General features: G+C 37.8%; 1 protein-coding gene across 4 annotated transcripts in view; it reads left to right on the top strand.

Moving 5' to 3' along the window:
- Positions 1 to 20,558, top strand: part of GLRB (glycine receptor beta) — an 84,751-nt gene extending 64,193 nt beyond the window's left edge. For 3 of the 4 annotated variants that reach the window (XM_007532060.3, XM_060178904.1, XM_060178903.1), the window contains exons 9-10: positions 5,766 to 6,058; positions 15,333 to 17,679. In XM_007532060.3, the coding sequence (XP_007532122.2) occupies positions 5,766 to 6,058; positions 15,333 to 15,629 (590 nt within the window). In that variant the 3' untranslated portion in view covers positions 15,630 to 17,679. Of the gene's footprint in view, positions 1 to 5,765; positions 6,059 to 15,332; positions 17,680 to 19,376 lie in introns of those variants that run through there. The other variant, XM_060178905.1, reaches the window with a different exon arrangement.
- Positions 20,559 to 26,856: the final 6,298 nt, after the last annotated feature.

The following is a 26,856-nucleotide window of genomic DNA, read 5'->3' as shown; positions in this document are numbered from 1 at the left end:
ACTGTGACAATTTAGACAATAGATCTAACTTATTTATTTATTTAATAATAATCGACAAGACCTTAGGCTAAGAGGGGTACAATTCCTACCACCAGAATTCCGCATTCCATTGTCTCTACTGGAAGCTTTCCTATTCTTTATCTGTCTGAGAGCATGGACTCAGGATCACTTTGGGGAGCAGGAGGTGGAAGGTCTGGCTTCTGTAACTGCTTCTCTCCTGCGCATGGGCTTTGGCAGGTTGATATATACTCCCAGCCTGTTTCAATCTTTCCCTAGTGGGGCCTGGATCTGGACACATTGGTGAGGTTGTCTGCCCAGGGAAGTCAGGTTGGCATCATGGTAGCATCTGCAACTTGATGTCTGAAATAGCATTAAGATAAAAAGCAGAACAAGGGAGTTGGGCGGTAGTGCAGCGGGTTAAGTGCACATGGCACAAAGCGCAAGAACTGGCCAAGAGTCCCAGTTTGAGCCCCCGGTTCCCCACCTGCAGGGGAGTCGCTTCACAGGCGGTGAAGCAGGTCTGCAGGTGTCTATCTTTCTCTCCCCCTCTCTATCTTCCCCTCCTCTCTCCATTTCTCTCTGTCCTATCCAACAATGACAACAATAATAACTACAACAATAAAACAACAAGGGCAACAAAGGGAATAAATAAAAAAAATTTTTTTAAAGCACAACAAATGACTTAATAATCAGGAACCTATAGGTAAGAATACAGCAGATCAGAATCGGGGTCTTCATGTTGGAAGAATCTAGGAAGTCTATTTTAGGTATATTTCAAGGGGACTCATAATTTTACTAACTTTTGCCTGAGCCCCACAGCTACCATGATCTAAAGGTATTACCTGGGGAGATAGTGTCAGAGTTGGAGATAGCACTGGAAATCTGGATCAGGGAAGAGAGTAGCTCTCAAATATGGGAAAAGCATATAAATACTGCTAACTGTAGGTCCCATCGATTTGATCTGACAGTTCCATAATCAGCACAGGAGCCTGTATGACTTCTGCATCCCTGTAGGTCTGAATTCGCATTCCATAGTTACAACTAGGAACATTCCAGGCTGCACTCATTTCAAGATTCGTCTTCCTTGAGTGACAGAGTATGCTGACCTAGCTTCCCTTTGGAGAGTGAGGTAGTCCCTACCATTGTTGTTTCACTTTGAGGGTAATGTCCTGTAGAGACCCACAAAAGGGTCCATGATGCTGTTCCTGATGGAGATGACCAGTGATGGTGGAGAGAGATAGATCTAACCTTTTAAGATATGTTATATTTAGCTGAGGAAATAGCATAATGGGTTTGCAAAAAGACTTCTAAGCCTGAAGCTTCCATGTAGGTTCAATCTCCAGCACCACCACAAACCAGAGCTGAGCAATGCTCTGGTTAAAAAAGTAATAATTGGGAGTTGGGTGGTAGCACAGCAGTTAAGTTAAGCGCAGGTGGTGCAAAGTGCAAGGACTGGTGTAAGGATCCCAGTTTGAGCTCCTGGCTCCCCACCAGGCAGTGAAGCAGGTCTGCAGGTGTCTATCTTTCTCTCTCCCTCTCTGTCTTCCCCTTCTCTCTCCATTTCTCTCTGTCCTATCCAACAATGATATCAATAAAAACAATAATAAAAACAACAAGGGCAACAAAAGGGAATAAATATTTTTAAAGTAATAATAATAATTACAAGGCTGGGGAAATAGCATAATGGTTATGCAAACAGACTCAAGCCTGAGGCCCCAATATCCCAGGTTCAATCCCCAGGACCACCATAAGCCAGTTAAACAGTGCTGCGTATATACATACTTTCATACATATAATACACAAGTGGTTCTCCGTGAAGGTAGTAATCAACCAAATTCTTCATACTCTGTAAATTTAATATGCTTAAATTTGTCATCAGGGGTGAGGGAGATAGCATAGTGATTACACCACGAATAGACCTTGGGTGGGTGCGCTGATAAAACAAACAAATAAAATCATTAGGCCATTGGACATAACATTCTGGAGAAGACACTGGTGTCTGTGGTAAAGACAGTTTCCATCAAGTGAGGAGAAAAAAGAAGCCTAATGATGTAAAGAGGCAAGGGAGGTAAAGCACTAGAGTATCTAGTAGCAACATCTTGAGAGCTTGTTTGGAGGTTCTAGCAGGGGAGCACAGCCTGCTACTCACATACCCTAGACCGAAGAGTGGCCTGTCTCTATTCAGGGAAGGCTCTTCGACAGAGCGAGAGCACGCAGCTCTGGGAGGGACGCACATGGAGCGGTGAGGGAGGAAGGGGACACCCGCCTCGCCAGCCAGATCAGCCGAATCAACCCTGGCGATCAATGGGGTGACTGATGTCGCAGCCAGATCGCCCTCACATCTTATTGGAGACTGCTGGATGTAAAAGAAAAAAGAAAAGAGAAAGGGAAGAGCAGATAGGGTAAGAACAGGGCTATTCCCAATAGAGTGTTACTTGATTTTGTTTCCCACAGTGAGCGAATTCATAACATGCCTCTTATTATATTTACTTACTTTTTATATTTTATTCTAATTAATAATAAATCAGCTAATTAATTAATTAATTAATTTTGCCTCCAGGCTTATTGCTAGGGCTCAGTGTCTGCACTAGGAATCCACTGCTCTTGTGACCATGGAGAGGAGTGGGGAAGATAGAGTGGGAGAGAGAAAGATAGACACCTGCAGAACTGTTTCACTGCTTCTGAGGTGACCCTCCTGCAGATTGGGAGCCAGGGCTCGAACCAGGATCCTTTTGCGGATCTTTATGCTTCATACTATGTGCACTTAACCCAGTGTTCCATCACCTGGTCTCTTTATCTTTATTTATTTGATAGATCCAGTAGAAATTGAGAAGGAAGAGGGTGAAAAGGAGAGAGACAGAGAGACACCTGTAGCACTGCCTCGCCACTTGCAAAGCTTTCCCCCTGCAGGTGGGGACCAAGGGCTCTAACCTGGGTCCTTGCACATTGTAACACATGCACTCAACCTGGTGAGCCACCACCTGGCCCCCACTCACATGTGTGCATGTGTGCGTGCGTGTGTGTGCGCGCGCGTGCTGAAAAGCAGCCAGTATTGAGAGAAATTGAAAAATGGTAGACGTACAAGAGCAGTGAGTGTCCTTTTTAAAATAACAGGAGATATGATCTAAGAAGTGAGAAAATGACCTTTAAAGTAGATTTTTTTTCCCCAGGGACCAGAAAACCCTCAAAAGAACTAGGTAGGGGCCGGTTGGTGGCACACCTGGTTGAGCACATGTATTACTATGCTCAAAGACGCGGGTTCAAGCCCCCGTTCCCCACCTGCAGGGGGAAAGCTGTGCAAGTGGTGAAGCAGTGCTGCAGGTGTCTCTCTGTCTCTCTCCCTCTCTGTCACCCTCTTCCCTCTTAATTTCTGGCTGTCCTTATCCAATAAATAAAGATTAAAAAAAAAATAAAATAACTAGGTAGCCTTTTAAAATTTTAGGTTTGTGTATCATATGGTGGTTCATGGGTCAGAGATTTGCTTTTGCAATCTTTGAATTTGCTGAAGCAGTTCTAGAACAGCCTTAGAGGATAAATAATGGAATGTGTATGCATTTGTACTAATAAAACTTTATTTATAAAAATAGGTGGTGGCTCAGGCTTACTCATCCCTGATCCATAATATCAGGGAAGAATTCTGTGTTTGAGCACAAAGACAGCTGGATAGATGAGCTGGATATTGTGAGCTTGTAATTTCACTTACTCAGAAAAATGATGCAGCCATGATTTGTAAGTAAGAGCTGGTAGCATAATGTGAGTTGAAAAAAGAGACTAGTGTAATGACCGAGAAATACACTGGATCGCATGGCAAGATCAGAAACTTCTTGAGCTAAGTGATCCTTAACTCTTTTTTGTTTTGTGCTTTATTTTTGTTGTTGATTGACAGGGAGAGGTAGATAGGAAAAGAGAGAGACAGACAGAAAAATGAACCAGATCATTGATCCTTTATATCTGTATATGTAGTACAGAGGATCCGTGCATACAAGTCTGGCATTTACCCATCATGCCACATCCCAGGCTGTTATAGTGTTGCTTGTACTAATAGTCTTTGCATCTTGTTCTTTAGCAGAGAGTTTATTACAAATAATGGTCTCTTAAGTAATCAACATTATTTTTTATCAAGTTCTGACTGCAGATGAGTCTAACCACTCCCTATAGACTATTCATAGTTGTTTGTTCATTTAAGCCCCTTTAAGTAGAGATTTTATTAAGAGTCTGAATTATATTATCTTTTCAACTTTTTAAATTAATTAATCTACTTATTTATTTATTTTTGCCTGAACATTGCTCAGCTTTGGGTTATGGTGGTGCTGGGGATTGAACCTGGGACTTTGGTTCCTCAAGGATGACAGGTTTTTTTTTTTTTTTTTTTTTTTTGCATTACCTTTATGCTATCTCCCCAGCCCTTATCTGTTTTAACATTTAATGGATGTGTATCCATCATTTACTTGTAAGAGTTGGTATTAATTTGATGAAATTTTCCCTTATTTGAAATATAGATGATGTATTTTGGTACTATGGAAGAAAAATTCTAACAATTTAGAATAATATATTTTGAACTGGTACTAAACTCATTTTAGAGATACCTAAATTTTTTGTATTTATATTTTTATTTGTTATTGGATAGAGACAGAGAGAAATTGAGAGAGAAGGGGGAGATAGAGAGGAAGAGAGACAGAGAGACACCTGCAGACCTGCTTCACCGCCGTAACTCCCTGCAGGTGGGGAGCTAGGGGCTCGAACCGGGATCCTAACCCATCTTTGTGCTTTGCACCATATGCGCTCAACCTGCTGCGCTATGGCCCCACTCCCAAAATAACTGAAATTTATGTAAAAGTATCTCTGTTAAATGAGAGTGATTTATTAAGAACATAATAGTAAACTTAAGTATCTACAGTTTGCTAACTATGTACTTAATGTCTTCTAATTGTTAATAGCTACTTAAATTTCAGGCAATTTCACCATATATATTTTTAACAATAAAATGGTCCATTCGATGGTTATATTAAGACAGTGGTAAAATATTTGCCAAGATATATTTGTTTACATTTCTCACTTTAGAATTTTTAAAAAGCACATGCATATTAACTATATTAATAGGATTTTCTGAAGATGAGAAACAAAGTGATGATGTCTACATTCTCTGTCTCCACTTTTATTTTTACCTATAGAGTTCTATTTAGAGAAAGTTATTTTACTTTCAGTTCTAGTTTAGACAGATTTCAATTATATAGTTGGAATTTTTCCTATCAACAACTAAATTCATATCCCACCCCCAAAAAGGAACAGATAAAGTAATTTCTGACAATAGTCACAGTAATAAATGTAAGAGGAGAAAAACCCACGTGGATTACTGCTTATTTCAGCCTATCTTTATATCTTCGTTAGTGTTATCATATTAGTGGGATGTACAGATTTAATGGGGTATTTTAAATATCTTCGCTATGTAGTCCAGATATGTGCTATGCTTTTCCACTTTACATTTAATTTGTTTCTATTTTAAAATAAGCGATCTAATTCATAAATATCCCTACTCAAAACTTTATAATCTTTACATGCACTTATTTTGTATGTATATTTTATATACATAGGAGGAGAGAGAGAAAAACAAAGCATCACTCTGGTACATTTGAAGTGTGGGACTGAACTCAGGACCTCATGCCTGAGAGTTCAGTGTTTTAGCTACTGCACCATCCTAGGTCACCAGTGCAGAATATTCCATAGGATAGTAAACAACTGTACTTGCTCCTTCTCTGTCTCTGTAGGTATTTTCTCCGTGCTCAGCTTGGCCTCAGAATGCACAACCCTCGCTGCCGAGCTGCCCAAAGTGTCCTATGTGAAGGCCCTTGATGTCTGGCTCATTGCCTGTCTTCTCTTTGGCTTTGCTTCACTGGTGGAATATGCTGTGGTCCAGGTGATGTTAAACAACCCCAAACGAGTTGAAGCAGAAAAAGCCCGAATTGCTAAGGCCGAGCAGGCAGATGGCAAAGGTGGCAATGCGGCTAAGAAGAATACTGTGAACGGTACGGGGACTCCCGTCCACATTAGTACTTTGCAGGTAATAATGAAATTAGCCAATGAAATGAATTCACCTGTCCTCTCTGCCATGTCGGGTGAAAGAAATGTTTCTCTGAGTGTAAAAACTGCATAGAATTGATAGCATTCTTTTCTTTCTTTTTTAATGAAGTGCTGGGGGATGAACATAGGACCTCATATTTATATATGTCAGGGAATTATTCACCCTTTCTCCTAATTTATCAAGAGAATGATGTGAAAAGGCTCCTACTACATAGCCATACCTCCTGACCACCAGGAATATAGATTTTTCTGAGTCACCAGGCCAGCTCTCTGCCCCCTGATGTCAGTATAGGGCTTCCTTGCTGCTATTCCAGCCCCTGAGAGGCAACAGCAGTGGAGACCCACAGTTGTAACTTGGTGAGGCTTAAGTTCTCCTCCCTTCGGCAGTCTTTGTTGATAAAACTCAGACCAGAAGTGGTGTTTCAGCTGGCAGACTGTCGGACTGGTACCAGCCACTCCTGAGTAGGTACAGACTTTTAGCCCCAGGAATCTTTCCTCAAGCCCTTCTGTCCATAAGCCACATGTATTTACACTCACCTGTGGCTTGGTAGGTTCCTGGAGTGATCCTAGTCTTGCTGCCTTCTCAGGTGATCCTCTTTGCTATTCCTAGTTGAGTCAGGAGAGCAAAACACAGCTGCTGCTATGCTTTAGCCACTATAGGTGATGTTTCAGAACTTCCTTCTTGGCCCAATTTCCATCCCATGTTTTTAGGGAGAAAGGCACAGTGAGAAGAGAACAGTGAGAAGAAGAGAGGAAGATCTACCTTCAAGGGTTCCACTTCACAGGCAATGAAGCAGGGTTGCAGGTGTCTATCTTTCTCCCTATCTTCCCCTCCCCTCTTAATTTCTCTCTGTCCTAACCAATAAAATGGAAAAATGGTCACCTGGAGCTAGTCGATTCATAGTGCCAGCACAGAGCCCCAGTGATAACCCTGGAGGTAAGAGAGAGAGAAAGAGAGGGAGAAGGGGGAGGGAGAGGGAGACCAGATCAGTGCTCCACCATTTATGAAGTTGCCCTGATATCATTCATATTGATTTCATGTGGTGCCAATGCTCAAACACAAGGTCTCATATATGGAATATGTGTGCTTTAACTGCTAGTCATCTCCTAGACCAATATCAATTTCTTTACATATATATATATATATATATATATATATATATATATATATATATATATATATTTGACAGCAACAAAAGGAAATTGAGAGGGAAGAGGAAGATAGAGAGACAGACAGATACCTGCAGCACTGCTTCACAACTTGGAAAGCTTCTTCCCTGCAGGTGGGAACCAGGATCTTGGACCTAGATCCTTGTGCATTGTAACATGGCGCTGAACTGGTTGTGCCATGATCTCACCATAGTTTTTTTCAAATACATCTTTTAAAGTTCTTTACATCATGAGTGTTGTTGTTTTTTTTTTTTACTGACCTCTGGGCATTTGTTTTGGTGGACTTCTCTGTTCTGTCAGAAGGAAGAATGGTGCCTCATTACTTCCAGATAGAAAGAGAAGCCCAGCTTCCTCACAGTCAGACTAGGGACTTGCAGTTATTACTCCTTGGAACTGATCATTCTTAATCCTCCAGGTAGTATCCAATGACTGTGCAATGGGGTGCTCACATTACTGTGTCATGCTGATGTAAGTTTGACTCTCCTAAAACCTCCTATGACCCGTCAAATGTGGAAGAGGAGCTTCAACTTGTTGCCACTGGGAGGGGATGGAATTCTGTGTTGCCTCCATGATCTCTACTGACATTGTGGAGAGTGGGGTCTTGTTGTTGGTCTATGGAGATGAAGATTCTAGCTACCTACCTGACCTTCTCTTATACTCTTCCTGCAGACATGAAGGGCACCTCATTCCATTCTCTTGAAGGCAGGAGGCTTGGCTGACCGGTCAACTCAACCTTTGCTAGCATGGATGTGGATGGGATTACATGTTTTGTTTTTTTATCTATGGTATTTGGTTAGTCATGCTGAGATACTCATTTTACTTTAACTCATTGACTTGAGACAGTAGGTCTCCCCCCCCCCTTTTATTTTTTTGCCTCCAGGTTTATCACTGGAACTCAGTGCCTGCACTACAGATCCACTGCTCATGACAGCCATCTTTTTTTTTTTTTTCATTGTTGTTGTTGTTGCTGTTGCTTCTTTTTTTCTTGGATAGGACAGAGAGAAATTGAGAGGGGAGGGAAAGATAGAGAGGAGGAGAGAAAGACACTCGCAGACCTGCTTCACTGATTGTGAAGCAACCCCCCTGCATGTGGGGAGCCGAAGGCTCAAACCAAGATCCTTGCGCTGGTCCTTGTGCTTTGCACTATGTATGTTTAACCTGGTGCATTACTGCCTGTCCTCCCCCACCCCTTTTCCCTATTTTTTTTTTTTAGTTGGATAGAGACAGAAATCCAGAGGGAAGAGGGGAATAGAGAAGGGAAGAAAAAGGTAGATGCCCACAGTACTGCCCCTCATTGCTCATGAAGCATTTCCTTGCAGGTGGGAATAGGAGGCTTTAACATGGGTCCTAATGCCTGTCCTGTGTGCATTCAACCAGGTACACCACCACCTGGTCCTTGGCAACAAGCTTTTACCACTTTTTATTTATGCTGACTGAGATTTTTTTCAGTTCTAGCTTCTTCAACTCCAAATTCAAAAAAATTGAGGCAAAAAAGGGAACAACAACACTCAGAAGCATCCCAGTGTTAAGGACTAAAAGTCCTCAGCTGATCTGCTTTCTGTCTCCATCCTTTGCATTCTTTAGGTCTGGTATTATGCAGTGTCCAGGGTATATCTGTTCTATCTTCCTGAAAGCTTAAGCTCTCCCCTCCCTTTTTCTTTCTCACTCTTTCCCCTTTCTCTTTCTTCTTTCTCTATTTCTTTCATTGCTACTAGGGTTATCTCTTGGGGAGGGAGGGATGCCAGCACAATAAATCCAAGGCTCCTAGTGGGAATTTTTCCTTTTTTTTTTTCCTTTGTATTTGATAAGACAGAAAGAAATTGAGAGGGGAGGAAGAGGTCGAGAGGAAGAAAGGTAGACACCTGCAACCCTGCTTTACCACTAGTGAACTGTTTCCCCTGCAGGTGGGGAGTGAGAGGTTGTACTCAGGTCCTCAAGCATTGAAAGAGAGAATGAGAACCCCAGACGTCACTCTGGTACATGTACTGCCAGGGACTGAACATGGAACCTCATACTGAGAGTTCAGTGTCTTATCCACTATGCTATATATGTTTTCCTTTTCTAAAAAATTTATTTATAAAATAAAAACTATCAATAAGACTATAGGATATGAGGGATACAATTCCACACAATTTCCACTTCTATATCCCATCCCCTCCCTTGATACCTTTCCTATTCTTTATCTCTCTGGGAGAATGGACCCAGGATCATTATGGGTGAAGAAGGTGGGAGGTCTTCTGTAATTGCCTCTCCACTGGACATGGGCGTAGGCAGGTTGATCCATACTCCCAGCCTGTTTCTGTGGGGCAGAGCTCTGGAGAGGTGGGGTTCCAGGGTACATTGGTGAGGTTCTCTGCCTAGGGAAGTCAGGTTGGTGTCATGGTAGCATCTGCAACTTGATGTCTGAGAAAATATAAAGATATAAAGCAGAACGAAATGTTTAATATTCAGAAACCTAGAGGCAAGAATATAGCCTCCACTATGGAAAAAGGTCTCCACTTTGGAAAAAAAACTAGTAGGTCTATTTTAGTTATATTCCAAGGGGTCCATGACTTCACTGGTTTTTGCCTGAGCCCTACAACTAACATGCAGGTGGACTAAGGGTATTGACGAGAGAGATGGTGTCATAGTTGGAGCAGGGCAGAGAATAGCTCCCAAATATGAGAAAGGTATATAAATATTGTTATCTTTAAACCCCATCAATTTGATTTGCGATCTATAATCAGTGCAGGAGCCTGTGTAACCTCTGCATCCCTGTAGATCTGAGCTCTTATTCTATGGCCATAGCTAGGAACATTCTAGGCTGCACCCATTGCCGGACCCATCTTCCTCAAATGATAGAACTTTCCACCTTTTAATTTGAACTCTGGTGAGGAGAGCTGAAAACATTGAGCCAAGACTCTCTGTAGAACAGGCGCCTCATTTGCATAAACACTGCAGTCACTTCCCATTTTCTGGTGCATTATGGGTCCCAGGTAACTGCAGAATTTGTTCTAGTAACAGAAGACACCAGTGCACCAATGATCTTGTGATCTTGCTATCACTCATGATTTAGGGTAGTTCAGAGTACTGTAAAACTTATTAAAATTATTAGTCATCACAGATAGAAAAGATAAAAGGGGCTTAGAATGTCAGACCAAATTTTGCTATTTTAGGTTTATCTGTTAAACTTCAGAATACTTGATGAACTGAAGTTCAACACATTCAATGATAGTTAATTCTTTGTATTTTGTTGCTTTTAATAAAACATAGGAAGCCCAGACATGTGCCCTGAATCTGAAATATAGACTTTATGGTTGGCCAGGAATTTTAATCTGAAATGAATATCAATTACTCTTATTTCGTATAGGCCAAAATGTAATTTCCAAAGTGAACATTGTACCTGTTGAATATTTATGTCCTTCGATGGGCTTCAAAATGAGACTAAGAAGCCAAAAATTAATAGCTTTCATGTGCACATTAAACTTAGAGCAAATTAATAAGACTGATGGATTCATAAGACTGTTACACATTGACACGTGGGAGAGAATCTAAGAAAGAAATGTTTGAAATTGTTGTGACTTTTCAAAACAGAAACTTGCTGAGTAATTTTAGATAAGATGTCATCACTTTTTAGACAATAACAGTTAATAGTTAATGTCAGCATAATGAAATCTGGTTTATAGAAAATGTTGGTGACTTTTAAAATAATATTGTCCTTGTGAAAGGAAGAATCTATTTTTCTCCCCAGAGAACTGCTCAACTCTGCTTATTATGGCGTGGAGGATTGAACCTGAAACTTCAAAGCCTCAGGCATGAGAGTCTCTGCATAACAATCTGACTATATCCCCCTCCTAGAAAGAAATTATTTTTAAGGCTTAAAAATCAATGTCAATTTCATGTCTTTTAATATCATGACTCTATAATCTTTTCTGCATATCAAAGTTATTCCAGGACTAACAAGATAGATCTTCTGGATAATTCTCTTGTGATGTTTGTAATACAACTTTGAGCCTGGCTTCCGTGGCACTGGGGGAAACTCTCTTGATTCCATCTCTCTGAATCTGCCTATTTCTATCTAAGAATGTGTACTGAGAGCACTGAGGCTCCAGTGACAGTAAAATACAAGTAAATAAGTAATTAGATAAATAAATGAAGGCATCATACACATAATTGTCTAACATTTCTCCCCCTCAAAATTGCTATTTTCCTCAATACTTCAATTATTATTTGTTCACTCATGTTTTCCTCTGTATTTACTGAAAACCACTGAGGGCCCCCTGTTGAACTCATTCTATTCCCAATAGTTAGAATGGGCTATGTGCTTTTTGCAACAATGGTGTTGGGAATAAAGGACAAAATATTGTCTGTGCCTATAGGATTTGAGTAAATTAAAAAGTAAAAATTGCTTTTTAGACTTGAATGAGCCTATTATGCTAACAATATGCTTATAAATACAGGCTGATTTTAAACTTTAAGTATATAGATTTTATCCACTCCTCTGCATATTTCTATCACCTGTAGAACATACCACAGAGGGCAGGGACGAGAGTATAATGGTTATGCAAAAGGTTTTCATGCCTGAGACTCCAGTGTCCCAAGTTCAGTCTCTATGCCATCATAAGCCAGAGCTGAGCAGTGCTGTGGATTCTCTCTCTGGGTATTTATCTCTCTTTAAAATCAAACATATTAAATACCTTTAAATAGGAAGATACTATGGAATCTTACATAAGTCAAAAATATTATATAAAGTGATCTGCTTTTAAGTTATTTTGTTTTAAGGTGACTAAAATAATCATTTGCAAACCAAAACTGAAAAGGATTGCAAAGAAAATGTGAGAGGCAAAAAATTTGAAGCATTAGGAATTTTTTTATCGGCATCATATTTTATTTTTGACAATTTCATTATCTTACCACCTCATTTCTGCTACCAGTAATTTTCAGAAGTGGCTAGTTTTGATGATGAAAGTAGATGAGACTCATTAATATGAGAGATATCAAGATACTATGAATTAATCTAACCAGACTCACTTTTGAGAATGTACTAGTTATGCACTTTATTTATAAGCAGTTTGTTTATTCCTTCTTCAATTTATGATATAATTGTTTAAGACAGTATTTACGTTGTAAACTTAAATTTCCGTGTACATATTTGATAGGATAATCATGCACAGAGTGTGTTAACTGAGAAAGCTGTGTTTGTATAAAATCTTTGATGAGTGGTAGAAGATGAGACGGGCCAATTAGTTAATGAATCATGAGCTATTTAAGGAGCCTGACGACTTTTCAGTAGAGAACTTAATCTTACTCCTTATTCATCCGCACCACATCCTTAAAGATTGCTTCTGTCCTAGAGTTTCTCTCTACCTATACAAACACACCGACTTCTACTCCTTTAAACTATAACATTAATCAAATACATACCTGGAGAAGGTTTAAATAAGTTAAATGATTAAAAAATTAGTACAAGTTAGATGAAGCATTCAATTGCATTTTTTGCATTTTGCTTTGTTAGTTTAACATTGACATAGTACTTTTCTTATACTGACATGCTAACTATATTAATTTTTAAAATATTTATTTTCCCTTTTGTTGCCCTTGTAGTTATTGTTGTTGTTGTTGCTGATGATGTTGTGGTTGTTACATAGGACAGAGAAATGGAGAGAGGAGGGGAAGACAGAGAAGGGGAGAGAAAGAGAGACACCTGCAGATCTGCTTCACCACCAGTGAGGCGACTCCCCCCCCCCCCCCCCCCGCAAGTGGGGAGCTGGAAGCTCAAACAGGGATCCTTATGTAGGTCCTTGCACTTCGCAACACATGTACTTAACCCGCTGTGCTACCGCCCGACTCCCGCAAACTATATTTAAATAATTTCTCTAAATGAGAATATTCTGTGTCTGTATTTGAATGGAAGCTATAGACAAAATTCTCAGTAATTAAGGGGCCAAACAGTGGTGCACCTGGTTGAGCACTGATGTCACCATGTTCAAGGACCTGGGTTCAAGCCCCAGGCCCCTACCTACAGGGAAGAAGCTTCAAGAGCATTGGAGCAGGGCTATAGGTGTCTTTCTCTACTTATCTATCTCCCCCTTCTCTCTCAGTTTCTCTGTCTCTATCCAAACTAAGAAAAAATATTTTTAAAAATTCTAAATTATTAAGATTGCTAGTAGAATAAAAAACTGTTCCTGTAACTGAAATAGAAAATTATAAAAATATGTGTGTGACAGGTCATAACAGTATATGAACTTGACTACTTATTTCACAACTTACAGATATTAAAACTATACCTTGAGCTGTGTGTAAAATATGATTTATGATAAGTGTACTTCTACTGTTAAATTTTATGGCATACTCTGTGAAAAACAAGTTAAACTTCCTAAGTTTACTGGAAGAAACTAGACAACACCTTCGTTTTGCCCCATGGATCCTACAGAACAAGTAATACATCTAAAATCTTTAGAATGGAGAACTCTTTTTTTTTTTTTAAATTTATTTATTCCCTTTTGTTGTTGCCCTTGTTGTTAATAATGTCATTGTTGTTGGTTAGGACAGAAGAAATGGAGAAAGAAAGGCAGAGAGGGGGGAAATAAAGACAGACACACCTGCAAACCTGCTTCACCAATTGTAAAGCGACTCCCCTGCAGGTGGGGAGCCCGGGGCTGGAACCGGGATCCTTAAGCCTGTCCTTGTGCTTTGCGCCACCTGCGCTTAACCTGCTGTGCTACTGCCTGACTCCCAGAATGGAGGATTTTTAAGGGAGAAAGGCTGGGTCACAGTCTGCTCAGAGTTTGAAGACTGCTTTGTGAGTCTGACAGTGACACAATTATTTCAATTGCTTGTTGTCTACTTTGATTTTAATCAAGTCAGGGTTATATAAAAGTTCACTGATAGATGCTGAGACTTTCACATCCCTCTCTCAGCACTGAAAATGAAAGCATTAAATATAACCTGTCTGAAACACTTACAGGGAAGGTGTGTAAGTGGGAGTGTGTGAGTCTGTGTCTGTGTGCACTTGGTGATGATGGAGCTTAGATGACAGACTACTTGCTAGAAATGGCCTTTTAAATTTTTCAAATTGGGAACCGGTGAAATAGCTCAATTTGATAGTGTTACTTTGCCATTTGTACAATGCAGGTTTGAGTCTGGGCCCTAACTTTATTGAAGGAAACTTTGATACTGTAGTTTCTTTCATTCTCTCTGCCTCTGTCTTTATTAAAATAAAATTAATTAATTAAACAAATAAAAATTAAAATTAGAGAATAAAAATGAAAATCCTGGAAGTAAATTTCATGTAAAGATGAATGATTAACATATTGTTGAATGATTCACAAAATCAGTTTTAATAATTCAATTTTAGTTGCTACCTTTGTTCTCTCTCATTCTTTTGACTAGTCTCCATATTCCTCCTGCCTTTCTTCCTCCCTTCTTTGCTTCTTCTTCTTTTTTTTAATACATTTTTAAACTGAACAGACATATATCCTATTTCTTTGAATTCTCGGAGGTTGGTGAGTTATTTCAACGCTAGCCAACAAATTGGTGTGGGAGTGTCTCTCAACAGTAAATAGTGAACTTTTACTTATTAGTCTTTACACTGAGAACTCTCATAAAGTCAAGAACTCCTCAGGTATTTGTGATCTTTTAACGAAAATGTAATCTATTGTCTCTAGGCAAGTTGCCAACTAGTAGACAATCACTTGCCTTGCATCTTGCATGTGTAAGGGCGTGAATTTGATCCTGGCTGCCCCATCAGAACTTCAAAAACAAAAGAAGTTTGTTGATAGTACAACAGTGTTCTTCTTCAGAAAAATAAATAAACAAATAAATAAATGGCCAGGGAAATGACTCAGCTATTGATCACATACTTGAGGCTCTCAGTTCAATGTCTGGCAACACATTACAAAGAGATCAAAAACAAAACAAACCATAAACCAGCCTATCAAGCTTATTTCCTGACATAAGCTTTGCTACATAAGCAGCATTTAGAGCCCTAGACTTTCAGATAGTCTGAACTAGCTGACTAGTTAAACCATCAGATTAAAAGCCTCCTTCTGAAGGTATGTTTTGTAAACAGATGAAATGTACTATATTTTAAATTTTATTCTCAGGTTGGAGAGACCAGATGCAAAAAGGTGTGTACTTCCAAGTCTGATCTGAGATCAAATGACTTCAGCATTGTTGGGAGCTTACCAAGAGATTTTGAATTGTCCAATTATGATTGCTACGGAAAGCCTATCGAAGTCAACAATGGACTTGGGAAATCTCAGGCTAAGAACACCAAGAAACCTCCCCCTGCCAAACCTGTTATCCCAACAGCAGCCAAGCGTATCGATCTTTATGCGAGAGCACTGTTTCCTTTTTGCTTCCTGTTCTTCAATGTTATATACTGGTCTATATATTTATGATACATCCTCTCCATTCGTACAAAATGAAATCCCATCTCGTTGTGACCAGTTGAATTCATACATGCCAATCTGTGAAATTCTTTGCATTTTCATAATGGTCTGTTGCATCTGGGATGCCGTTTGATTGTAACAAAAATGTTGCACCTTAATTCGGAATGGCGGCATGATCCTTGTTATGTCTGTGCTCTTATACCGATGTACATATGTATAGCGAACATGCTGCTTTAGGAAGAAATGAAATATACGCTTACTACATAATATGAATCCAAGCACTTCTTTCCAGTTAGTATAAATTGCAAATACTTCAAATAATAAAATGATGTGCACGCTGAATTAATTCTGTTGTGACCAGCATTCTAATATATGTAGTACTTCCAGTTTCCTTCCCTGTAATATTCAGAGAATGCCATTTGATTCCTGTATACTTTTAGAAGGTGTTATCACAACCTACAAAAAATTGTATTACATGTTGTTTTAACTTCGTGAGTAGAAATATATCTGTTATAAATACATGGGCTCTGTGGAGAAATAAAGATAAAAAAATTACTAGTTTGTAAAATCAGGCTCATTTTGAAGTCTGCTTATGTGATCAAAATATTAGATAACAAAAACACAGTGAGCATTTTTAAAACAGTAGAAATCTGATTTACATAAATTCATACTGAATCCTAACATCTGATAAAAACATAGCTATATTAACTAAATATTTCTGATAAAAGAAACTCTATTTAGTCCATCTTAAAATCTTAAATATATTTTCATGGATTTCATTTTGTTGATAGAATATACAAGATCATTGTGCCTTAAAAAGAGTCATAAATAAGTAAAGTTAGAATATATTAATTAATATATTATTTTCATCATTTTCTAAGAGACCAAGAGGAATATGCCCTGGTGTGAGGAAAAGCAGATTGAAAAAAATCATAATCATTAAAGAATTTTTACTTTTTTATTAAAATACATATTTTAAGTACAGTGGATTTTTATCTGCTTTTTATTTTTTAATTTAAGTATTTATTGAATTCATTACAAAATATTTAAAGACTAGTCATATTTATGTACTAGTACTCACTACTAGTATTTTTCTTCCTGAAAATCTAGGCTACTAATTTATTTACTTTGATCTTTCTCTGTCACTTTCTGGTCTATGAAAATCTATTTCTTAGTAGTGAAATGTACCTTATTACGTCAGGCATCATTGAAATTAGATTTGTGATTCATACTAACCTAAGTAAAAGGCCAAGTAAGTATATAACATTATTTGGAGGGTTTAGTTGCGGCTTTTATGGTCAATCCAATAATGAACATTTAGATAGTGTTTATGACACAATCATTAATGCTGTTTTTTAAAAATTATAAGTTTTAGTATATTTTCTCTCATTGCTAAATTAAAAGAGAGAGATATGTGATCTATTTACTGTAATCTCCCAGTCCTTTTTAGTTGCAAAAGATCAGACATTTGAATTGGTATTAAATGCTCCCTTCCTAGCTCTGTTGGTGGACTTTAATATCCTGCTAGGATTCAAGGCAATGGCATTTTAATGAACTATGATAAAAAAGTATATGGATAAATCATGATAATTTTATTTATAATAATTGTGTTTGCTTTTGATCTGTCTTTTTCTTGCAAGTTTCGTTCTTAGTAGGGAGTTTGATTTAAATGCAGAGTTTTAAGTATAAAATGCACTTGACAGAAGACAGTTCTCATTAGATAATTTGTTGAAATTGATGTGAATGAATTCTTTTCTGTAATATAATATTATAGCATTTTTATTTTAATACCCAAACAGACATAAATAACTATCTCAGTACTCAGTATGTATATATATAATGACAATTGGAAAATTAGACAGTTGTTATAACAAGTACAACTATTGTCTACTAATAATTGCTTTATGACTGCTATCATAAGGATCTAGTTACTTAATGCCAACATGGTTATTATCATGTACATTAAATAGTATGCATTTCTCTTTAGGAGATTTGCAGTATATCTACCTGAATATCTCAAATTCAGTGTCTTCAAAATAAAAATGATCTTCTCCTCACAGATCAGAAGATTGGTTCTCTTATTTTCTATTTTTGTTAAGACCACCACAATTCCAACTCTCATGCTAAATATTCCTTCCTTTCTTGACCTGTGCACCCTTTCAGGTACCAAGTTCTCTGGATTCTTTATCAACCTCAGCCTTACCTCCCCCCCCACACACACTTTTCATTTTCCTTTTGTCATTGCCCAAGCTTCACTGCTCTGGAATGACCTTTTTTCCTTTCTCTCTTTCTTTCTTTCTTTCTTTCTTTCTTTCTTTCTTTCTTTCTTTCTTTCTTTCCTTCTTTCTTTCTTTCTTTCTTTCTTTCTTTCTCTTTTATTTCTTTCTTTCTTTTTTCTTCAAATAGAGACAGAGATGGGGGGCAGAGCAGGTGGTAGTTCACCTGGTTGAGTGCACGTGTTTCAATGCCCATGACATGGGTTCAAGCACCTGCTCCCAATTACAAGGGGAAAGCTTTGCAAGTGGTAAGTAGTTCTGCAGGTGTTTCTATTTCTCTCTCCCTGTATATCTCCTTCTTCCCTCTCAATTTCCATCTGTCCCTATCCAATAAGTAAATTAGTATAATAATAATAATAATAAAAACCTTACTCATTTAAATAGAGACAGAGATGAAGGGGCAGAGACAGATGGTGAAGGAGACCGCAGCAAGAAAGTTTCCTCCAAAGTGGTAGGGGCTAGATTTGAACCAGAGTCAAATAAAAGTAGAAAAAGAAAAAAAAAAAAAAATGAAACCAGTCATGTAGTTAAAGTGTGAGTGTGGAATTTTTTTTCTGCCAATGGCCACTTGGATATTTATAACGTTATTCATGGGCCATACAAAATTAGCAACTTAAAAATTAGTACTTGATATTGCAACAACAACAAAAAATCCTGGACTTACTGAATTTTGATTCCTGCCTGAAGCTGCCTTGGCAGAGTTAGACCAAATGATTTCCTGGATCTTAAATGGCTTGAAGGGGCAGACGTTGCCCAGCTGTGATTTAGAGGAATCTCAACTGAAGTCACTGACATAATCTGTCTTTTCAAATGCTTCTTTCTTTTCCAGGGGTCACCACTGGCTTACTTTTTCTTAATCTATCTTGCAGATCTTTCTATATAAGGACTTGCTAGATGTTCACAAGACTATTTTCTGCCTGCTATTATTCTATAGCTTGATTGAATCTGAATTTGACTGGCTTTTAGGCTTTTAGGCCAGTCAAATTTTGCTTATTTTTCCCTCTTTATAAAATAGAGTGAGAAAGATAGACACCTGCAGATCTGCTTCCCCAGATCTGCAGGGAAGCTTCCCTCCTGCAGGTGGGGTTAGGGGCTCGAACCCTTGTCCTTGCACACTATAAATTGCACACTTAACCAGGTCTGGCACTGCCTGACCCCTATTTTTCTCTTCTCACACAAAAATAATACTGCAGCAAGCATATTTGTGTACCTATGTGCATTTTTCCATGAGAAAGATGCCAGAAATAGTTGCAAAATTAAAAGATTTTATCCATTTTAAAAATCTAGTACATTCTCATAAAAATTCCTCCAAAAAACTGCAAATATAGATTTTTTTCTATGTGTCCAAGCTCTCGAAGCCTAGCTATCTCTTAATTTACTTTATGTAGTTAACATATTACTTACATTTTACAATTTTTTAAAAGACTTTTAAAATGCTGCAAAAACACTATAAATAATTTCTGTAAAAGTTTTCTTTCAGATTCCTAAACAAGGACATTCTTTCAAAACCACAGAGTTTCAGGTACCCCTATCAAGAAATTCACATTGATAAAGGTGCTGTAGTTCAGAGAACTTACTCAAATTTAACCATTGATCCATGAGCACTAAATATCTAAATTATATATAATTTAATATGTAATCTTTATGTAACACATAAGCATTGCTTTTAAGAGGGATTCAAAATATGATAGTTTTCCATATTTCTGTTAATTATAACATTCATTTTTTTCAAATTGAACTGTGATCATGGCATTCAGCTCAAATATCTTTAGTGACTTGTTCAAGTTTTAAAAAACTGACATAAAATTCTCTTTTACTTAGTACTTATCTTTTCAGGTTTCACCTACATTACATTTATGTTCACATCTTAAACTCCAACCAAACAGTTTTTGACATTTCCACAATACACTTAACAGTGATTGGAGTCCTAAGTTGAATTGGGCCCCTTTCCCATTAAGTGGTTAATTTTGTTTCATTATTTGTTTGAAGTAGACCAATCTTAACTATCATGCCTTTAAATTCTAATTTTAACTAACAATTTTTATTTCCATTTATGTGTTTTTTGTAATACGGTGAGCTCTATTGAATAGAAATAGTGAAGTAAAAATATTTCCCATTTTATATCCAGTGTTCAGATAAAGCTTCTCTGAAAAAAGCTCAATTTGTCATCATCTTTGTTACTGGAAACTTGGGTGAAATGTTGGATATAGAATTTTATATGAAAATCCCAAGATGAGAAATAATTTCTATCTTTTTTATAGTTTTCAATGAATGCTTGATAGAAATATGACTACCTTGCTTTATACTAACAGATTTATTCCAATTACCTGTTCAAAATAAAAGCATATGTATACACAATGTATCAATAGTTTAGCATTCACTAACTTCCCAATCTCTCCCCTCCTTTGTGAAAATAGTTTTTTTTGTCCTTCTTATAACTTATAATTTTTTAAGTAGTTAAGGTCAAATCTGTTAAAGTCCGCAAAAGTATTATGCACAAATGAAGAATACAGACTTTCTTGTTCATTAAAATTGATTTATGGTTGCCCTATTCAAGATTGGTTATATTCCTAGTGTGTATGAGTTTACATTTTGATATTTTATATTTTAATATACTTTGCATTCTTCCTACATATACACATATATATGCATAAATCATATATATGCATGAAACTTTATATTGCACATAATGCCACTCTATTCTTTATTAACAACAACAGAGAGAAAATGAAATTTTTCCAATTGCATTAATATGTACCAAATTATATTAATTAAATAAACTTTTTAATCATCACATACCTAAAAAAAAAAGAAATTTTTTCTATCCTCTCTCAGAATAGAATACTAAACAAAAAATTGTAATTGCAATTTGGTAATTTCTTACTGGATACTTAATGTGGTATGGATTTTATATTAGCCAAAAACTACAAAATGAATAAAACATGGTCCAACTCTTAAATAATAGGAAGAGAAGGAAAGTTACATACAATATACAAATCATTGTATCAGAATGTAATGCTTATAATTTAGAACCGTAAAAAAATAACAAACCAATATTTTGTCTAAATGAAAAAGGCAAATAAATTCTTTAGTGTAGTTAAATAAAGACCATGTTTGTAGATGTGACAGAATCTTGAATCTAAGCTCTAACTAAAAGAAAAATTGTTAACTGTAAAATGTAGAAGCATTGCAATTTAAAAAAAAATGCTCAGGCGTTATTTGAATTTATATACAGTTAATATTGCTGAGGAAATTATGAGTAATAAAGCAAGTCTCTCTTAGCTGATGATGTAACACACTTTCCCTATTTTTCCCCCTTAACTTTAACCCCCATTGCCTCTTAATCCTTTAACTTGAAACAATTTTCAGTAAGTCCCAATTTTCAGTCTGAGGTAATTGCAGTTCAATTAATATGAATTCACCAGGAGGAGGAGGAGGGCTTCTAAGGGTTAGCAACAATTGTAGTCAAACTACAGGCTCTTTGGCATTACCTCATCATATAGGAATTTTATTAGCCAATTAGCGTGACCTCACCCTATACCACATATGATACGTAACAGAAACCCCCTTTTGTGAAATGGTAAACAAGATGAGGAGGCACATAATTTTAGCTTTTGAACAACTCAGTTCTGTTGAGTATGTGTTCCCATGGGTTTTTCTTTTGGGTGTTTATTAGCCTTAGAAAGGTGGTGGGAGGAGAATGGCATTTTAACAATAGCGAGGAACTGCTTCTCTTTGAGGTCTACACCCGCATGCCTTGTAGCTTTGGGGAAGCTTCATAGAACCTGAATTTGGAATACAACATCAACAGCATCTTCAGAGCCACTTGTTTTTACCAAGAGTTATAGGTCTATCTTTCTAAATCATAGTCAGAATCTTCGGCCTTCTTGTCCATAAAGATGATCTCTAACTTATTAACTGAGAGAATACTATATGGAACTCATTAAGAGGGAATACCCAATAAATTCTGCCCTGGACTATTATAAATTCTCTTTCAACACACAGCTGCACTTTTCTGGTCCATTCAATTGTATACTCAAAAGGCCTTTCATTCAAAAAGCATAAGCATTTCCAATCAATTCACTAACATCCTAGAAGCTTTCAGACTTCTGCCTGCATTCTTTTCACTGGTCAGATAAAAAATAGACTATTTTGTTAGCAATATTTGTGGGAGATGCATTACAACAAAATAATCTGGATATAAACGAAGTCAAAACCTAGTATTGTATATAAAAGTAAGGAAGACAGAGGGAAAGAGAAAGACTTTTGGACTTAACTATAATTGGTTATTAACTACTATTATTGTTAATAGTACTTGGTGTTGCTATTTATAAAAATACAACTGCTATTAAAGAATATTTTAGTAGTCAACATATATTGTAATTAATTAATTAGTTAGCTATGTGTTTAATTTAGATAGAGGCAGAGAGAAGAGACTGAAAGAGACTACAGTGCCAAAAACTTTCTTCAATATGGTGGGGGCTGGGCTCAAACCTGGGTGGGTCATGTATATGGCAGAGCAGTGCACTATCCAAATGAGCTTATTTGTCAGTCACCATCAACATACTTTTAAAAGGTAATAAAATTTAAAGAGTAGGGGGTCAGGCGATATAGCGCAGTGGGTTAAGTACACAAGGCATGAAGCGCAGTACAGGCATACGGATCCCAGTTTGAGCCCCTAGCTCCCCACCTGCAGGAGGATCACTTCACAGGCAGTGAAGCAGGTCTGCAAGTGTATCTTTCTCTCCCCCTCTCTGTCTTCCCCTTCACTCTCCATTTCTCTCTGTCCTATCCAACAACAGTAATAATAACAACAACTGTAGGGAGGTTGTGGGGATGTGGTGGAGCCTGGCAGGGCTTGACCTGAGAGGTGAGTCGGTCCTGTTAGTCTCTCTCTACAGAGGGGTTGAGCAAAGGAAGGGACACAGGAACCTCAAAAGGTTGCCTGCCATATAAGCCTTCCCTGCCTCCAGGAGCCGGCATTCCTTAAAACATTAAGCCTGCTCCACCCTGCATTCCTTTTATTATCTACATATCAATCTTCTGCTTTGTCTTACAAATGACTAAAGGTCTCCTTCTTAATTCCCCACAGGGTATTGCTGATTCTCCCAGTTGAACCCCTAGTAACAGTTGCTGGGGAGGTCCATACCATTCCTGGTCCCTTTTGCATTCCTCCGCCCCTTTCCTAAGCATGTGTGGTATTGTCAAGTCACTTCCGTTTCTGACTTGTCTCTTCCATGTTGCGACCTGGAGGCTTGCAGGGGCAGACCGGGAGGCTGATGCCAGCCAGTGCAGTTTGTGCCACGTGGCTTAACCAGGTATGCTACTGCCGAACTCTGGGCCACTCGGATGAATAAAGATTCGAATTGCCTTTCCACCACAAACTCTGTTCCTGGGTCATCTCTCTCTCTCTCTCTTGCATCATTAGCCCCACAAACAACAATAATAACAACAATGAGCAACAAGGGCAACAAAAGGGAAAAATAGCCCCAGTGGATTCGATTTGTAGTGCAGGCACTGAGCCCCAGCAATAACCCTGGAGGCAAAAAGAAAGAAAGAAAGAAAGAAAGAAAGAAAGAAAGAAAGAAAGAAAGAAAGAAGGAAGGAAGGAAGGTAAAGGATAATTAATGATTGCAAGATGTTAAGTTTTTTTTTAATTTATGTACAATAGAGACACATTTTGAGGGAAGAGAGAGAGAGAGAGATATACCTGCAACACTTTCACCACTGGTGAATCTCTTTACCCCCCCCCCCAGTGGGGACTGGAGGCTTGAACCTGTGTCCTTTAGTACTGTAAGGTTTGTATTCTACCACGTATGCCACTGCCCAGTCCCTTATACATCAGTCTTTCAAAGTGGCAGTAAGAAAAGCTTTAGAAAATGGCATAGTCCAGACTAGAATGTCATTTGCTACTATAAATTTTAGCAAATTATGTGACACCAGTGAGTCTTTAGTTTCCTCATTCGGAAAACATAGGTAATTATGACAGCCTCATAACATTATTATGAGAATTTAATGTATTATGTAGATACATCACGTGTAAAGGGTTAAGCTGAGTTCCCAATACATACTAATCATGCCATAAATTATGGTTATTATCTCAATTTACCTCTTACTACTTACTACTGCCGCTACTCTATTATCTTTAGCACTTTACATCTAATAATTTTTCAATTAAAAAAATCCGTTTGTTAAAATAATGGGTGCTAGGCTAAAATGTACAATGATATTTGGACAAAAGATACCTATTACCTCCACCATTTAGCTGTCTTAGCATCCATGATCATTGAAATCAATTTAAAATATAAAATAAGTCAGAGAAAGTGGGTTCATTATTTTTACTAGCTGAGTAGTAATCACCCCACTAGGGAAAGATAGAGACTGGTTGGGAGTATGTATTGACCTACCAATGCCTATGTTCACTGGAAAAGCAATTACAGAAGCCAGACCTTCCACTTTCTGCACCCCATAATGATCCTGGTCCATGCTCCCAGAGGGATAAAGAATAGAAAGCTTTCAAGGGAGGAGTGGATGGGATACAGAATTCTTGTGGTGGGAATTATGTGGAATTGTATCCCTCTTAGCCTATGATCTTGTTGATATTTTTTTATTTTATAAATATTTAAAAAATATTATTCTTTTTTTAACAGAGAAATGGAGAGAGGAGGAGAAGACAGAGGGGGAGAGAAAGATACCTGCAGACCTGCTTCACTGCTTGTGAAGCAACCCCCCTGCAAGTGGGGAGCCGGGGGCTCGAACAGGATCCTTACACAGGTTCTTGCACTTCATGCCATATGAGCTTAACCCACTGCACCACCACCTGGCTCCCATAAATAAATTATAAAAATAAAATAAAATGTGAAAATAGGGACAGGACCATTAACTTAACTAGAAAATACATAGTAAAATATTCTTAAGGCGGGGGGGAGGGGTCGGGTTGTAGCACAGCAGGTTAAGTACACATGGCGCAAAGCTCAAGGATTGGCTAAAGGATCCTGGTTCAAGCCCCTACTCCCCACCTGTAGGGCAGTCGCTTCACAGGCAGTGTAGCAGGTCTGCAGGTGTCTATCTTTCTCTCCCCCTCTCTATCTTCCCCTCCTCTCTCCATTTTCTCTGTTCTAGCCAACAGCAATGACAACAATAATAATAACAAAAACAATAAATAGCAAGGGCAACAAAAGGGAAAAAATAGCCTCCAAGAGCAGTGGATTTGTAGTGCAGGCACTGAGCCCCAGCGATAATCCTGGAGGCAAAACAAAAAATATTCTTAGAGGGACTGAATGGTGGCACACTTGGTAGAGTGTACACATGAGGCCCTGGGTTCAAGCCCCTGTCCCTCATCTTCAGAGAAGAAGCTTCAGAAGCAGTGGAACAGTGCTAAAGATTTCTCTCCCTCTCCCTCTCCCTCTCCCTCTCCCTCTCCCTCTCCCTCTCCCTCTCCCTCTCCCTCTCCCTCTCCCTCTCCCTCTCCCTCTCCCTCTCCCTCTCCCTCTCCCTCTCCCTCTCTCTCTCCCTCTCTCTCACACACACACACACACACATTCTATCAAAAAGGAAAATAAATAACTTCTGAGCCACAGCCATCACTCTAGTGGGGAAAAGAATCTTAATCTGTTAAATTGTCTTTGGAATATTTACTTAGAGTTGCATACATTAAAAATTAGATGGTGGGACCGGAACAAAAGACTCATGTATGTGACTCAGCAACTAATCCTGAGGCCATGTGGGAAGTGCTATGGCGATAGAGGAGGCTACAGAGCTGTGGGGTCTTTTGTCTGTCCTCTTGCTCCCCCCACTCTCTCTATCTGAATGAATTGCTACCCAGAGTAGTGAAATGGTGCATGCACAAGACCCCAATTGCAAACCACCTCCCCAAAATTTGGTTGAGGGTAACACAATATTGTAATACAGAAAATGATTTTAAAAAATACTTTAAAGGTTATATTTTTAATTATCTTGTAAAAAATAAGCGAGAATATTTAAAACTAGGTTTTTTTTATCAATGAATGTCAAGCATGCTGTACATATCAACCTCATTTTCATATAGCTCATGTATGTATTATGGTAACAAAAGATTATGTTCAAATTGATCATCAAGCTGTAATTCTAATTTTTTTTTTCTGAGACAGAATGCGAATCATTCTGTTCAACAGACATACTGAAGTGTTGATATAGTTAACTGTATTCTAAGGCTTTGAAGATTGGTAATTAAGCTACTGAACATGATGGTTATACCTAATTAAAATACCCAATTAACTTAATTCTGTAAAATGATAATGTCTTAACACATTGTATTCATTAAAACCTGTATGTGTCTGGGAAGATAGCATAATGGTTATGCAAAAATACTTCCATGCCTGTAGCACCAAAGGTCCCAGGTTCAATCCCCAGCACTACCATATTCCAGAGCTGAGCAGTGCTACAGTTAAAAAAAATTAATAATAATTTTTAAATAAAACAAAGATAGTTACAAAATAACTGTATGTGACCAATATTTGCATAATAAGTTATTTAAAGTTCCTTAAGACAATCCATTTTTTATATAATAGCTGCAATATTTGTTTACTAAAGAAATATTGGGCAAGGGTAGATAGCATAATTATGCAAAGAGAATCTCATACCTGACGCTCCAAAGTCCCAGGTTCAGTGGTTCAATCCTGAAACTACCAGAAAACAGGGCTGAGCAGTGCACTGGTAAGAAATAAGAAAAGAAAAAAAAAAAAGAGAAATATTTGTCAAATGCTTGGCACATGACAAGTAATATGTTGGAAAATTACATATATATATGTATATATATATATATATATATATATATATATATATATACACACACACACTCTGTGAATGTATTGTATCAATAGGTATATGTGAATATAGGTATCTAAATTTCTAAACCTATGTATCCATACACGCCAATACTATGTAATACATACACTGATAATGCAGTCTAATAACATACA

Source organism: Erinaceus europaeus, chromosome 19, assembly GCF_950295315.1.
Source record: "Erinaceus europaeus chromosome 19, mEriEur2.1, whole genome shotgun sequence".
In the NCBI taxonomy this organism is placed as follows: Eukaryota; Metazoa; Chordata; class Mammalia; order Eulipotyphla; family Erinaceidae; genus Erinaceus; species Erinaceus europaeus.
The sequence above is the reverse complement of the archived record's forward strand: the minus strand, read 5'-3'. Positions and strand labels throughout refer to the sequence as shown.